At 33.6% G+C, this 16875-nt stretch overlaps 1 protein-coding gene across 1 annotated transcript; it reads right to left on the reverse strand.

Moving 5' to 3' along the window:
- Positions 1-9065: 9065 nt before the first annotated feature.
- arpc5a (actin related protein 2/3 complex, subunit 5A) lies at positions 9066-16273 on the reverse strand. Its single transcript, XM_079820228.1, has 4 exons — positions 16039-16273; positions 15436-15507; positions 10901-11077; positions 9066-10813 (listed from the first exon to the last, which is right to left on the reverse strand). Exons 1-4 carry the CDS (start codon positions 16177-16179, stop codon positions 10751-10753), a joined length of 453 nt encoding a protein of 150 aa, XP_079676354.1. The 5' UTR covers positions 16180-16273; the 3' UTR covers positions 9066-10750.
- Between the last annotated feature and the right edge of the window lie 602 nt (positions 16274-16875).

Consider the following 16875-nt stretch of genomic DNA (forward strand, 5'->3'; position numbering starts at 1 on the left):
GATGACGAAAGCACAGTAGCACGATGGGAGGGGCAAACAATGGAGCTCATTTTTAACTTGCTTAATGATAATTTAGCTGTTAAAACATCTATAAATGTTGCTAAAAATATGAATTGTATTATATCTGGATCTATGTTCTGAGAAACGCGTTGCACTGAACGAATGTGAGTGAATATGCAGTGAGCATGATTGGCTGAATGTCACCAAACATTATTCACTTTAATCACAGTAGCCCAGATCTAACCCCCCACCCAGCAACCAGAACACAGTCACATTCATTCATGCAGAACAGATGTGTCCTAACACTGTCTATATCAATATTTTAGGTGTTACATTTTGAAGCAGGAGCAAATGCTTGGGGTTTTATGATAGTGTTGTTATGTCATTCAAATCTCTTGATTTAGATAGATAGATAGATAGATAGATAGATAGATAGATAGATAGATAGATAGATAGATAGATAGATAGATAGATAGATAGATAGATAGATAGATAGATAGATAGATAGATAGATAGATAGATAGATAGATAGATAGATAGATAGATAGATAGATAGATAGATAGATAGATAGATAGATAGATAGATAGATAGATAGATAGATAGTATCGCTGCACAAAACAATTAGATGTCATGTTGCCTGTGATGTCATTTTGCATTTTGTTCCATTTCTTGTGTGGAGATCCGTATTATGTAACCACCTCGTCATCGGCACAACTGAACCGCCTCCACCTCAGCCTGCTGTCTCCATGGTTTCCAGCCACTTAGAAAAAGAAACATGAATATGTAGACAGACTTGCCTCCTCTTGCCTTCTCTCTATGGATTACTCTATGCAAACTTGTTCAGCTGAGCATGGGTTACATAAGGCACTCAGCTGAACCATGTGTGACAACATACTAAGTTAAGCTCACTTCAGTGATGATACAGTCTGCAGATACACCCTTAATCTGATGAATGGTTTTATTTGCAGTTATTATTGTGTGTAGGTTCGTATATCACAGTTTGATTGAGAGGAAGATAAAAAAAACATTTGTCAAGGAATATAAGAATAATAATAATACTTTATAATAGGATAAAGTAAGTTTCTGGCCACCGGAAACAAAACAAACTCTGCAGAGATTTTGAACTGTGCTCTATGGAATTTTAATTTAATTTAATTTAATTTAATTTAATTTAATTTAATTTAATTTAATTTAATTTAATTTAATTTAATTTAATTTAATTTAATTTAATTTAATTTAATTTAATTTAATTTAATTTAATTTAATTTAATTTAATTAATTTAATTTAATTTAATTTAATTTAATTTAATTTAGCTATGTTATGTTATTTTATTTTATTTATTTCTGTATTTATTTTATTTTATTTATTTATTTATTTATTTAATTTAATTTAATTTATTTTATTTTATTTTATTTTATTTTATTTTATTTATTTATTTATTTTATTTATTTTATCGTTTTTTTTTTTTTTTTTTTTTTTTTTTTTTTTTTTTTAGAGACAACAGTGCAGTATATTGCATTTTACTTTTTAATTTAACAGTAGCATCATTAATTAAATTTGATAATTTTATTAATTAATTAAATTATTTAATTATATATTTTTTGTAATTAAAAAGTTTGTTTGTATTTGTGTAATATCTTTCTGGGTAGATTAACTTGCTCACTTGAAATTGTGTTGCATTATTGTCTCTAAAGCTGGTTTGGAAGTGATAATCATTATGAAAAGTGGTAGGCTATACAAATAAATGTAATTAAAAAAAATATATGTTTTTTTGTTTTTTTATATTGCCATATAAATAAAAAATATAGTTCTATTTTAAACCATTATTTTCCAAGTTATTATTTGTGAATAAATAAATAAGTAAAAAAAAAAAAAACTAAAAAAAACAGAACGTTGATATAGCTTTAGTAGAATAATAAATAAAATCCAATAATTTCCAACTGTTTACTATTTTATTTAATATTGCTTTTATATTTTAGGAAGATTTTAGTTTATTTTGCAACAACGATTGGCCGATTGTACATTGCTCCTTACTTTGTAAGCATGGAAAGAAGTGCTTTGGTTAAGCCATTTAAGTTTAGTAGTATAATTGTGTGGAAAATGTTGTGCACTCCATAGTCTCCATAGCAACTGCCACACACACTTAACATTGCTTGTTAGAAAACAATGCCGATTCACTTGTACAAACACAATGGGCTAAAAGCCCCTCTGCTGCTTCTGACAGGTGACCCAGGATTATAGAGATCTATACACACACCTGTGGCATGACAACAGAATATAATAATTATTTTATTATAATATTTCAGATAGCCACACAAGACTTCTCAAGACTCAGTAATGAGCTATAGTTTTATTTTAGTAATACAAGTGTTTCATTGCTCTAATTCAGCTGTAGGCCAAGTTACGATAGTCATATTTAGGCTTATTTACAACCCCAAATCAGAAAAAGTTGGGACAGTATGGAAAACGCAAAAAAAAAAAAAAAAAGTGATTTCTAAATTTACTTTGACTTGTATTTCATTGCAGACAATATGAACACAAAATATTTCATGTTTTGTCTGGTCAACTTCATGTCATTTGTAAACATGCATCCTTTCCTGTCATTCAGACCTGCAACACATTTCAAAAAAAGTTGGGACAGGAGCAATTTAGGGCTAGTAATGAGGTAAAATGGTTAAATAATGATGTGATTTGAAACAGGTGATGTCAACAGGTGATTGTAATTATGATTTGGTACAAAAGCAGCATCCAAGAAAGGTCTAATCCTTTAGGAGCAAAGATGGGCCGAGGATCGCCAGTTTGCCAACAAATACGTGATAAAATTATTCACATTTTTAAAAACAATGTTCCTCAAAGAAAGATAGGAAGAGATTTGGATATTTCACATTCAACAGTGCATAACATAATTAAAAGATTCAAGGAATCTGGAGGAATTTCAGTGCGTAAAGGACAAGGGCGCAAGCCTAAGCTGAACAACCGTGATCTCCGATCCCTCAGGCGGCACTGCATCAAGAATCGTCATTCATCTATAAGCGATATCACCACATGGGCTCAGGACTACTTTGGCAAACCTTTGTCAAGTACCACAATACGTAGTTAGATCCACAAATGCCAGTTAAAACTGTACTGAAGCGCCTGAAAACTGTACTGAAGTGTCCAGAAGCGCCGTCGACTTCTCTGGGCTCGGAGGCATCTGGGATGGACCATCACACAGTGGAAACGTGTACTGTGGTCAGATGAATCAGTATTTGAGGTATTTTTTGGGAGGAATGGACGCCGTGTGCTCCGGACCAAAGAAGAAAAGGATCATCCAGACTGTTACCAGCAACAAGTCCAAAAGCCAGGGTCTGTCACGGTATGGGGTTGTGTCAGTGCCCTTGGCAAAGGTAACTTGCACTTCTGTGAAGGCACCATTAATGCTGAAAAGTACATAGAGATTTTGGAGCATAATATGCTGCCTTCAAGAAGACATCTTTTCCAGGGACGTCCATGCATATTTCAACAAGACAATGCAAAACCACATTCTGCACACATTACAAAGTCCTGGCTGCGGAGGAAGAGGGTACGGGTACTTGACTGACCAGCCTGCAGTCCCGACCTGTCTCCAATAGAGAATGTGTGAATTTTGAAGCGCAAAATGCGACAACGAAGACCCCGTTCTGTTGCCCACCTTAAGACTTGTTTGCAGGAAGAATGGGACAAAATTACACCTGAAACACTTCATCACTTGGTGTCTTCAGTCCCTAAACGTCTTTTAAGTGTTGTGAAAAGAAATGGCAACATTACAAAGTGGTAAATGCTTTACTGTCCCAACTTTTTTTGAAATGTGTTGCAGGTCTGAATGACAGGAAAGGATGCATGTTTACAAATGACATGAAGTTGACCAGACAAAACATGAAATATTTTGTGTTCATATTGTCTGCAATGAAATACAAGTCAAAGTAAATTTAGAAATCACTTCTTTTTTTTTGCGTTTTCCATACTGTCCCAACTTTTTCTGAATTGGGGTTGTATATCAAATTGCAATTTACCACAATTAAGTTATCAGCAGTCCTCATACCTGAGGACTTCAAAGTTTTAATCTTGGGTTTGATCATTTGGATTATATTTTAAACAAACAGCAGCATTTTGTGCTGTATTGTGTAAGTCTGTATATTTAATTCATAGTTATCCACCCACTCCTGCTCTGGTTCTCTGTCTTATGTAAGACTTCAGAAATGCCATATTTAAAACCTCCTCCCTCTACAATATTTTTGGATGCATTGGTTTCTAAGAAATCAAAAGAAACATGTTTTTGCTTTAGATCAATGACCTGGAATAAGGGCAGAGTGATTCATATGAAATCACAAACCCATAAATCTTTAACTTCATTATCAGTATGTCCAAAGATAGTCACTCCACATACATTTTCAGTGATCTTTGAACTTGACATGATGCCACTGCTTGTGAGATTTGCACATTTATATGAGATTATAATATGAGTCTTTGCATGAACACAGTACACAGAAGTAAGTAAGGGCAGACTCAGAGGAAACAGCGCACCCTTGTGATTGCTACACTCAAAAAATATTGTAAGCCTTTATTTTTTTCGAGATTTATGAATTTCAATTAACAGTAAAATTCCATCAAATTGAAATGAATAATCTTTACATATTTTGATTGAATAATCCTATAGCCTACATAGGCAATTATTATTATTTATTTTTTTTACTTAAGAATTATTCAATTCGATGGAATTTTACTAATAATTTAATTGGCTACAGTCTTATTCATGCATGTCAAGTCAAGTCAAGTCACCTTTATTTCTATTGCGCTTATCACAACACAGATTGCTTCAAAACAGCTTTACAGTGATGATAGGAAATTAATTCTGTTTTATATGAAAAGCTAAAGTAAGTTTTATTATAATTATAAGTGTGAATAAAAAAATTAAAAGCGCATTTAAAAAAATCTTTTTGTGTGGTTTTGTCAAAATTTAGACTTTTTTAAAATCTAATTTCAGCTTTTATCTCATAATTAGGACTTTTAATCATAATTTAGATTTTTAAGTCATAATTTTGACTTTAAATCCAAAAACGTAAAAGTCCTAATTTCAACTGGTCATCTCACAATGACTTAGCATGTCGTATTTTCGACTTTTTATCTCACTCATAACATTTGATCTCTTAATTATGACTATATGATAATTGAAATGAGCTGATCAGTAATATAGTTGAATGTTTAGTGTCCCCACAACTGAGCAAGCCAAAAGCCAAAGGCGACGGTGGCAAGGAACCAAACCTCCATCAGCATGTCTCATTGTAAAGACTGTGATGTCTGTAGGATCTTGTGCTTTTATAGCTACAAAAATATTAACGTGTAGAAAGAAAATTTTCAATTGGAGACCTGAATTTTTTTTTACAGTGCAGCTAGAATATTGAAAATGTATCTTCAGTGTTTTTAAAGATGCACGTCTTTGTCTTTGAAATATGTGAATATAATGACAAATATGCTCTTTTTTATCTGCAGGTGTGAATGTTCTTTTTAATTCAGCAGTGTTAGTGTTCTCTGCAATCTGCAAATTAAACATTAATGTTTTCAAAGATAATGATTTTCATTTTAAAGATAGGCTACTTTCAATGTGTTGCATAAGAAGTAGCCACACATCTTCATTTTGTTTCACACACACCAGTGTTATTTTAGTATCATCAAATAAATCATTTAATTTTAGTTAAAACATTTTAACCTTTTTTAATTTTTAACCTTACTTTTAGTTTTTATAATTAGTTTTTTAAATGAGAAATGTTGCCTTGGCAACTAGCTGAAATAAAACAAGTTTTTAAATTTTTAAATTTTTAAAAAAGTTATTATTTATGGTTTTGGTTTTAGTTTTAGTTAACAACCCTTTCTTTATTTAGAAAACATCTCCTGCACGCCAAAGTCTTCTGGTTTGCACATTTAACCCTCTGGTTCTCTGTGTTTGGCGGTTCCTTTGGTTATCTTCCCGGTCATAAGTGACCGGACACATAAAAATTAAACTTAATTTATTTTTTCTTCAATAATATTTATTCTATTTTCTTTTGTATTTTGAGATGATATGATGGTACTTATTAATATTTATGCAATAATTATAGTCTAGTTTTGCCATTGAAAATAATAAAAAAAAAAATGTTAAACAGTATTTCAGGTTTAACCCTCTATGGTACGCATTACGCAATATGATTTCAATGAGGAAAAAATTATTTGGGGTGTTTTTCCTGCTTAAAATAGGACACTATAACAATAGCAATACAATTTTTCATAATTTTTTTATTTATTTCTTTTTTTAAAGTTTGTTGCCTCAAGGCAACATTGTACCACAACGGACAAATTTAAACATTTGACATTTTCATGTAGAAAAAAGAAATATACTTATTGAAAACATCAATTTCTTTAACCGGACACCTGAACAAACACATTTATCCAATTTATAATGTATTACAAATTTCATATTTAATAAAAAGTAACATTTCAAATTCAGCTGTTGCTCTCAGGCAACATTGTACCATCGTGGAACACAAGTATTACCAAACCATCTCATCAAGTTATCATGTCAAGTTATCATATCCATCTTCATCCTCATCTCCATCTTCAATCTCTCTCTGCCAGATTGTCACTATGACCTCATCTTACTCATCACATGACACCTCATCCTCACCCTCATCAGTTGTGTTTTATACCTTTTTTTTAAGTGCTATAGAAAATGTGCAGATCACAATATGTGCAGTTACAGTATGTGAATTACTAATCTTACAAGTGCATTACAAAATCATGCAAAAATGCAAATACATTTTGGGAATTCTAGCTCTTTTCCTTACAATATACTATATTTGTATCCACTCTAGTGTGTCTGGTATGGTCTTATGCGATTCCATTATGGTACAATGTTGCCTTGAGGCAACACACAGTTTTTTGTAATTTACTCTAAAACATTTGATGATATATAATGTAAAGTTCTTAAAAATACTTCTCTACTTACCAGTGCATGTGACTCATATTTTTTGTGGGTGATTAACTGGCCGGAAATTAGTGAAAAATGCACTTTTCATTGGAGAAAATACGGAGCCATGTGACCTGTGCACATGTGCTGAGACAGGACACAACATGGACCCCTGTGGGTCATGTGACCAATTTTTTGCACTTTCATTGATTAGTATTTGAGTTCTTCTTCCCTAAGATAGGTTTGAACAATAAATTGCTGTTTCATTTTATTAAAAATAAACTAAACTAGACTATGTTGCCTGGAGACAACACCGTACCATAGAGGGTTAAAAGAGTCTATGCCTTCATAAAAAAATTTGAAAGCAGATTAGCGCCCTCTGTTGGAATTATTTAAGAAAACATGCAACCATGGGTGTAACCACCAGTGTTGGGGAAAGTTACTTTGAAAAGTAATGCATTACAATATTGCGTTACTCCCTTAAAAAGTAACTAATTGAGTTACTTAGTTACTTTTTAAGAAAAGTAATGCGTTACGTTACTTTTGCGTTACTTTTTCTCACCTGAGCTGGGCTTGTTTTTGTTTTTGTTTATAACAAAAAAGTTATATTTTTGTACAACGGTAAAGACCTCTTCATACCAAAATTGAAATAATAAGCCCCAGGCTGAGGTACAAATGCAAATTCCTGCATGAACAGTAGAGGACGCAGCTCCTAATGGTAGAATAGGAAGCAGGAGAAAAAAGTTTTACCAATAAAAAAAAATCTAGTAATTTTCATCATCAAAGGTCAGCAGCAAGACATTGGTCAATTAAATATAAAGGTAGATTATGCATAAAAATAGTTGTTTTATTTAACATTTAATTATTGGAGGTTTGCACAGTCCTCTGATTTTGCATTTGACTGATTTTATTCATTTTGAGGAGTACAGAATCTTTATTGTTTAAGTGAGATAAATAAATGCTCACATTTAGTCTAGAACTACAATAACAATAACACACAACGCCTCTGCACTTATTTTTCTCAACATGGGGGCAGGAGAGCTGTCAGTCAAATTAATGTGAAAAAGTAACTTGCGTTACTTTTTTGAAAAAGTAACTCAGATATTTTGTTGTAAATTTGAAAAGTAATGCGTTACTTTACTAGTTACTTGGAAAAAGTAATATTATTACGTAACTCAAGTTACTTGTAATGCGTTACCCCCAACACTGGTAACCACTAGACTAGAGGTCTCTATGGAGAGGCTTGTGAATTCCATAGTTCTCTTTTGAACACTTTTTTTAAAGATGGATTTTAATATATATATTTAAACAATCTCAAAGACTATTTATTATAAAGTTTTAGATTTTTTTGTGGTTAGAAATTGTGATTTAAAGTGTTCGTTTTTTCATTATGATAATAATAATAATGATGTATACAGTCAAACCTTATCATCGTGTTAGGAAGAGAAAGCAAGGAAGCATTTTACTACCCATTTTCTATTCAGAATTTGTATAAAAAAATAAACATTCATTCAATTATAACACTTTGTGAATTATTTTGTTTTTAAAAATACTCAGAAAGATGCAAAGGATCAAGCCTGAGCTTCCAAGTGCACAGTTCGTGGGTGTGTGAGAAGTTTTAGAGTGTCACTCCTTCACTTTTGTGAGCTTTTTCTGCATTATGACAGATTATGGAATGTGAAATCCATTCAATAATTCATTGTTCTGTATTACAGACACAGTGGTGGTTCATAGGTGTCTGTGTGTGAGTGGATGTGTCAATATCACACTCTTAATTACTTTTTTTTCAGCATTGTGGCCGATTTGTAGATTGTACACACAAAAATTCGGTGAATTTTTGCAGATTTCCCATTCCTTTCCTATGGTCGGTCATTTGTGACCGAAGATAATGAAAGGTAAACAATTTTTAACGACCAAATAGCATGCTCGAATCATGCCCTCAATTTTTTGTGTGTTGTGTTCACATACCTAATAATGCCAATAAAGTCACCAAGTTTCATATCATTCCGATGAAATTTTGTGATTTTTAGAATTTGAAATTTTTTAGTCAGAAATGACCGAAGAGCACCAGAGGTTAATCAACACAGATGAAAAAAAGATTGTATTCATTTCATTTATTTTTCAAAAGGACCATACAATATAAAAGGAACATTTTATAAGGCAGTTGGTAAACTAGTTCATAATTTTTGCACTTAATCAAATGATTGACAGGCGTGATGCAAACTCAACATTCATGTATGCTGCCTTCACTTGTTATCGTAAATTCCCCACTTCTAAAGTGATTACTCTTCGCATTCAAATGTTGACTTAATAGGCCGTTCATGTGTCATTTTTTAACTAGGGAACTAGTATTTACGATAATTCTGATAGCATGTGAAGGCAGCAAGTGGAGACTTCCTCGCGTTGTTAATGTATGGCAAAAATAAGTAGACCACAGTGGAAGCAAAATTCTCCATTGCAGCTTGAGCGCTTGCTGCTGTGTTTGGTGGGAATTGTGAGAATACACAAACACTTGTGCGTCTCAGAGGTTAGCTATATCATCAGCACCTGACATAAAGTCTGAGTTCAAAGTTGAGAAATTATGTTAATTATGATCTACTATTGGTAACACAGTTCAAAAATGATGTGATCAAAATATACATACGCGTTTGCTGGACAATGCGAATAATACTCATCGTTATAAAAAAAAAAAATCTTTGTTTCTGTAAAGAGTACAAAAACACACTAGTATTAATCACACATTTATGACAATCAAAACTTTTTTGGCAACTTAAGAAAAGTTATTCCCTTTTTTGTTTCATAAAATGTGATCCCAGTGTGATATGAAACCAAAGAGATGATGGAAACGTGTGAATTACTGAAGGGAAAGCCGTGGAGGAAAATAAGACCACAAGAAATTGAGCTGGAAATCTCCCTCCTGAAAGCGTTCAAATAAGGCTAGATTCAACAACCAACTCTGAACTAATATATTACGAAAGTAGGAAAAAAGCAAATACTGATGTTGGCGACAGACCAGCTCTGATTATGCTTAAAAAGGTGAAGATGAGGAAGAGAGTGTAAAGAGAACATTCTCTACAAACTAAAGCTTGGTCACCTTCTTAAAGCTTCACCCAAAGATACAAAAAATGCTGTCATCATTTATTCATCCTCATTTTGGTTAAAACCTGTATGAGTTTCTGTCTTCTGTGGAACACAAAAGAAAACATTTTGAAATAAAACATTTTTGGAATGTTGTTTGGACTCAAACGGTGAGTCTTTTGTGTTCCACAGAAGTCAAAAGGTACAGGTTTGGAATGATATGAGAGTGAGTAAATGACAGAATTGACATTTTTTGGGTCAACTGTTCCTTTAAGTAAAACATAAATCAACACATTCCATCATACGCCATTGCAATAACATGACTGTGTAATGATTTAGTCATGTGATTACATGTACTGTTTGTTCTGCTCTGTTGAGACGTTACATCGGGACAGGTATGAGAATGTGAAGTATGCGAAGTGGACGAGTAAAGAGACGTTTCCTTTGATAATAGCTAAAATGTCTGTGCTTAATATCTACTGAGGTCAACAATAACATTTTCTCATCACCATTCTGTCAACACAGATCCAAGGTGCTTATCTTCACTGCAACCAATCCAAATGGGACTGAATGTTTGATCGTTTTAAAAAAAAAAAAAGGTGAGTGACTGGACATCCTCCACAGTTTGGCAGTGCGGGCAGAAACCAGACCATGAGGGCTTGTGTCAGCCAGTCCCTCCGCCAACCCTGCCACGGTGCTGAGGTGCTGAACATTACACGGTCTTCCTGGCCGTGAGCACTCTGACGATGGAGCCCACGCCACCTGCTGAGAGAGCCTATGCAGACAGAGAGACAGACTGGAGTGAATACAGCCAGAATAATCAATTTTAGGTGAACTATTCTTTTAAAAAAAATGTGTTTACCTTTTCATGCCACTGAAGTAGGATGGCACTACTGTTGTCAGAGGGTTTTTCAAAGCCCTTGTAGATGTACTTCATGAGCAGATCGACTCCAGTCTTATCCAGGGACTGAACAGCCTTTTCTATATCGCTAGCCTTGAAAGAGCTGAGCACTTTCAACACGAGGCCTTCAGCCCGGTCCTGCACACATACACACACATATAATGATGAACTACCCTTGAAAATACTGTATTGTTCCAAATATTAGACAATGTTTTTTTTTCTTAGAAAGACATCTTAAAAAATTAGTTCCTCTTATATTCAGGGTCTAGACTTTTACATGTGAATAAACCCCCCGCAACAATAGGTGGACATATATTCGGAACAATACGGTAAATTAATCATTTGAGATGATTACACACCTCCAATCTCATATGGCCTATATCCAAACAAGAGAATTTTAAGCAAATATATAAATGCCATGAAATGTGCATCTATAAACATTATGAATGATATTTAATTAAACGGAGTGTCTATTCACACCAAGTGCAAATAGTGTGCCTTGTTGGCAAGTGCTATTCGCACTAGCTCCGCCTAACAATGCCTGGTTGGGCCAAACAAGATTAAAAAAATGTGCATATGTCAACATCTTCAGTGGCGTAACCAGTAAAGCGTAAGGCTCTTCATTTGTGCAGTAAAATTAACTTTGAGGAAGATCTACATTTAAAACAGCTCAAATGTGCATTTTAGTCTCAAGCCTCGTCTCTGAAACCAGGCAAAAATTATTTAAATAAGACAAAACAAGCATAAGCTTTAAAAAAAAATCTTATTTCAATTCACCCCCTCAACAAATGTTTTTTTTTCACACAGTCTTTGAAAAGCTTAAAAAGCTAGTTAGATATTTTTCTAGACCTGGAAAACTCATCATGTAAATTAATAAACGGAGTGTCTATTCACACCAAGTGCAAATAGCGTGCCTCTGTTGGCAAGTGCAAATTTCTTGTTGGGCCAAACCACATTAAAAAAAACCTCAGACTTAAATGTTTTCAGTGGTGCAATCAGTAAAGCGTATTGCTAATGGATCTTGGTTTTGACGTGATCGACCCGGGTTCGAATCCGCCTTTTGCAGAGCTCGCTCTTATCCCTTTTCTCATCACAAATCACATCGGAAAGGCATTTACTTTCAATAAAACTTAAGAAAAATGTTCTAAATGTGGAAATAAAGTGCATAACGAAATGTTTAATAATAATAAAAGCATTTATTGGGTAGGGTTAGGGGTAGGGAGGGCTTTTATTGTCCCATTAAGGCGGCATCCATTTAATAATTTAAATAAATATAATAATTTACACTATGTTATTATTGCATCCTGTTAATGTACAACACTGAGGTGCAAATAGTATGTATCTGTCAAAAAGTATAAATTGGATGTAATTACTATTTACACTTATTGCAAAGAACTGCTACTTTTATATGGTGTAAATATAATATATCACTATTTTTACTTAGTATGCTATTTCACTTAGTAAATAGCATCTATCACTATTTGCACTTAGTGTAAATAGCAATTATCGGTAAGAAAATATGATATTTTCACAGTGTAAATAGAATCTAGTTGCAATTTACACTTGGTGTAAATAGCATCTATTGTTATTCGCACTAAATGCTGCCTTGATTATAATACATACAAATACATACAGTATGTATAATTATTTGCTTTTATTATTATTTGAACTATTATTAATAGCAATCCCTGAATATTGAATTAATATCTAATAATTTTAAACCCTCACCAGATAATATTCATTAAGAATATAGACAAACTTTATATTACTGTAGTTGTCTAGATTGGCAATATGTAGATTAAATATTTTCTTTTCAACACATGTGATGTTTTAAACACTACTTTTTTTAACTCTTCATTTGTGCAGTAAAATTAACTTTGAGGAAGATCTACATTTAAAACAGCTCAAATGTGCATTTTAGTCTTGAGCCTTGTCTCTGAAACCAGGCAAAAATTATTTAAATAAGACAAACAAGCATGAGCTTTAAAAAAAAAATCTTATTTCAATTCACCCCCTCAACAAATGTTTTTTTTTTCACACAGTCTTTGAAAAGCTTAAAAGGCTAGTTAGATATTTTTCTAGACCTGGTAAACTCATCATGTAAATTAATAAACGGAGTGTCTATTCACACCAAGTGCAAATAGCGTGCCTCTGTTGGCAAGTGCTATTCGCACTAGTTCCGCCTAACAATTCCTTGTTGGGCCAAACCACATTAAAAAAAAACTCAGACTTAAACGTTTTCAGTGGTGCAATCAGTAAAGCGCATTGCTAATCAGACCTGCAAACTCCTCAAAATAAAAAAGGTGACAGTGTCGCGCACGTGGGGGGGGGGGGGGGGGGGGGGGGGGGGGGGGGTATGCAAATGACACATTTCTGAGCGTGACTTAAAGAGAGTGACACATTTAATATTTAAAAAATGATTTTATTTACAACACGGAAACACCTGGAACTCAAGGAAGTGTTGTGACGCATGACAAAAAATAAAAGACTGACAGCAGGTGTTACACAAAACTGACGGTTCGGTACGTACCTCAGTTTTGAAATCATGGAGTTCGGTACAGCAGTTTTACAAAATTGCTTTTTAGATTTAACAGTTGTTTACTGAAGAAGAAAAAAAGTGTCTGTCCTTGAATTAATTAAATTATATCTAAAAATATATTGAAGATATTGCTGTAAACTATATAGGGAGCCCTTACTTGCACATTAATATTAAAGGTTAACAAAATAGAGCCCAAACTATTCAGTTGCTATTTATTTTTATGTATAATAATCAACACTCAAATAACACATTGTATGCAAACATGTAAACTTCACATAAGGCAGTTTTTGCATTAACTTCTAAATCTAATTATAAAATAGTTTTCTTCTCCAATTTGTTGTTAAAATATAATAATTTATACACAGTGTCTGTCATTTTCATGACAGGTTTATTTAACATGCATGAAATAATCAAGACATCACTAACAGGTTAAGTAAAATGTAATGAATATATAGGCTAATATAGAGCTTGTATTTAGTGAAAGAGTTGATTTCTCTAGTGTATAAAATTCTGTGCACACTGAATGACTGCCTGAGGTAATTATGTGATGCTAACGTTATGGTTTAGTTTACAAGCAGTTATATTGACGTCATTGAAACACTGATTTAGCGATTACACCACATATATACATGACAGTAAGTTGTAATGTATCCTCAGCATACCTTCATTCATGTTTATTCTTTAGTAAGAGATGATCGATCGCCTTCACAGATGATCGCGTTCACGCGCGGCCGCTTGAACTGTGATCATGAAGTGACCAGTCACGCCATATATAGAGCGTCAAAACAGCATTTATCGTTTGAATCTCGTGATAAAATGGACTGAATACTTAATATGTTCGTGTGGGAACTTGGATTGAAGTGTGTTCCGCGCTTCAAACAAGCCGATTGTGAACTGTTAAAGATTCGGTACCAGACCGTTCGGTAACGTTATACGCGTGCACTGAACCCCCCCCCTCCCTCCCTCCCAAAACAAAAACTCTCCGGTTCTACGTGATTCACGTAAATGACCCAATTGACCAAGAAAACGGCGATTGTCGCCGAAAAGCGACAAGTTTGCAGGTGTGGCTAATGGATCTTGGTTTTGACGCGATCGACCCGGCTTCGAATCCACCTTTTGCAGAGCTCGCTCTTATCCCTTTTCTCATCACAAATCACATCGGAAAGGCATTTACTTTCAATAAAACTTAAGAAATTGTTCTAAATGTGAAAAAAAAGTGCCTAACGAAATGTTTAATTATAATAAAAGCATTTATTGGGTAGGGTTAGGGTTAAGTGTAAGGAGGGCTTATTGTCCCATTAAGGCGGCATCCATTTAATAATTTTAATAAATATAATAATTTACACGCTATGTTATTATTGCATCCTGTTAATGTACAAATAAAGTATAAATATCTATCTATAAATACTATTTACACATATTACAAAGAACTGCTACTTTTATATGGTGTAAAAAGAATATATCAACTTAGTATGCTATTTCCCTTAGTAAATAGCATCTACAGTTATTTGCACAGTGTAAATATCATCTAACGCTAGGAAAATATGTTATTTTCACTGAGTGCAAATAGAATCTAGAATCTAGTGTAAATAGCAATAATCGCTAAGAAAATATGCTATTTTCACTGAGTGTAAAGAGAATCTAGTTGCTAAGAAATCTAGTTACAAATAGCCTCTGCCAATAATAAAAGTGTATAACTCTACGTGCATTTGTTATATATTTTATGAAGATGCATTTTACAGTTAAGCCAAGGTCTAAAATGAGAGTAAAAAATATTGTTTAATCCTTATCCAGTAAATCATGAACAACTGGAAACGTCATGGGGACTTTGAATAGTGTTAGGGACAATGAGAGATAAAAAATTTAAAAAAAGAACCATTGGTAGGGAATGATTATGATAAAAGTTTAACACGACTGATACTTTAAGATATTTCAGAGTGATTTAGCTTTTACTCACCTTCACATTCTGGTTCTTGGTATTGATGGGTGGATTCTTCAGGACAGCCTGCAAAGCCCCCATCAGGTTACCTGTATCAGGCACTAAGGAAAGCACCGCAGGACGCCTGAAACCATATCTACTCACTAATAACAATTATACTATATTATAATTATCACTATGCAGCCATTATAATCTGTGGGAAATTATATATTATTAGTATTTTTTTTTTTCAAGCACCCTCAGATTACAATCTTGCAACCGGAAGTCGATGACATCCGGAAGTGTTTCTACAGCAACCCTGTTCTAAGTAATTGCCACATCTATAGGGCACAGCTTTATACACTCTTCAAACATTATAGCCGCAATGTGGCGGTTTAAAAAACCTTAAAGATTTGAATCCGCAATGCAAAATGTGGTGACAATGTGAAATGTGCACGTCCTAAATGAATGAAGTGACTGACTACCACACCCATGTCTGGACGAGAGTGCAAAAATAGTCAATTTGAGAAACTTAACGCCAACGCATCGTGTTTTTAGAAAACGACCATTCAAATAGCCATACTGCAAGTAAGCAGGACATCTATGAAAATGACCCATAAAAGTAATGGAACTGAAAGGATATGATCTGATGAGAGAATCCACCTCAGCTTCATCCGGACCTAGTTGATTTTCTCCGCCGTCCTCCTCGTCGACAAACTTGTTTTCGTCGTACTCATCTATATCAACCTTTCTGAATCGATCTGAAACGGTGTTCTTCGACATGGCTGGTTCGATCGATCGATCAATCAATCAATCAATCAGAAAATGCCAGTTTGTACGGAATAGTCCCAGCACTTTCAGGAAGCAGCTATCGGTGCTTGTTGACTTCCGCATAGAAAGCCCCCTAGTGTCTGTGGCCCGAATCAACACCTACACGTGTCATCTCATGTCTAACTCTGGACGCCACCCAAATCAATCAATTATTAATACTATTATTAATATTAATAATTAGTTATTGCATATTTATCAGAACTTTTGCACCTTTAATGTAAAAAATACAATTAAAAACATAACTGCATAAGTATGCACACTCCTGAACTAATTAGAGGGGTGTGTATGCATACTCCCAATGACTCCCAATTTAGTAATCTTTTAAAATTTGGGTGGGACATTGTATATTTGTTATAGCTGTATATTTACCGCTATCATGTTTCAATTTAATACTTTTTTAATTTAATTTAATTTGTTACTTCTTTTGACCTCGTTCTTTTTAGTTTCAATCAGTGAAATGTAGTTTTTATCTTAATAATAATAACAACAGTCAGCACTACATTATATATAAAAATACTGAGTTGGGATTTCTCCAGCAGATGGCGATATAGGCTAAATAAATGCGTTGTCAAAGTTGAAAAGCGCTCGTGGTGGCCTATTTTTTTTTTTAACAGTCTTTGGTGGTGACATATTTGGCTAGAAGCCATG

This window comes from Gobio gobio, assembly GCF_949357685.1.
Source record: "Gobio gobio genome assembly, chromosome: 6".
Lineage (NCBI taxonomy): Eukaryota > Metazoa > Chordata > Actinopteri > Cypriniformes > Gobionidae > Gobio > Gobio gobio.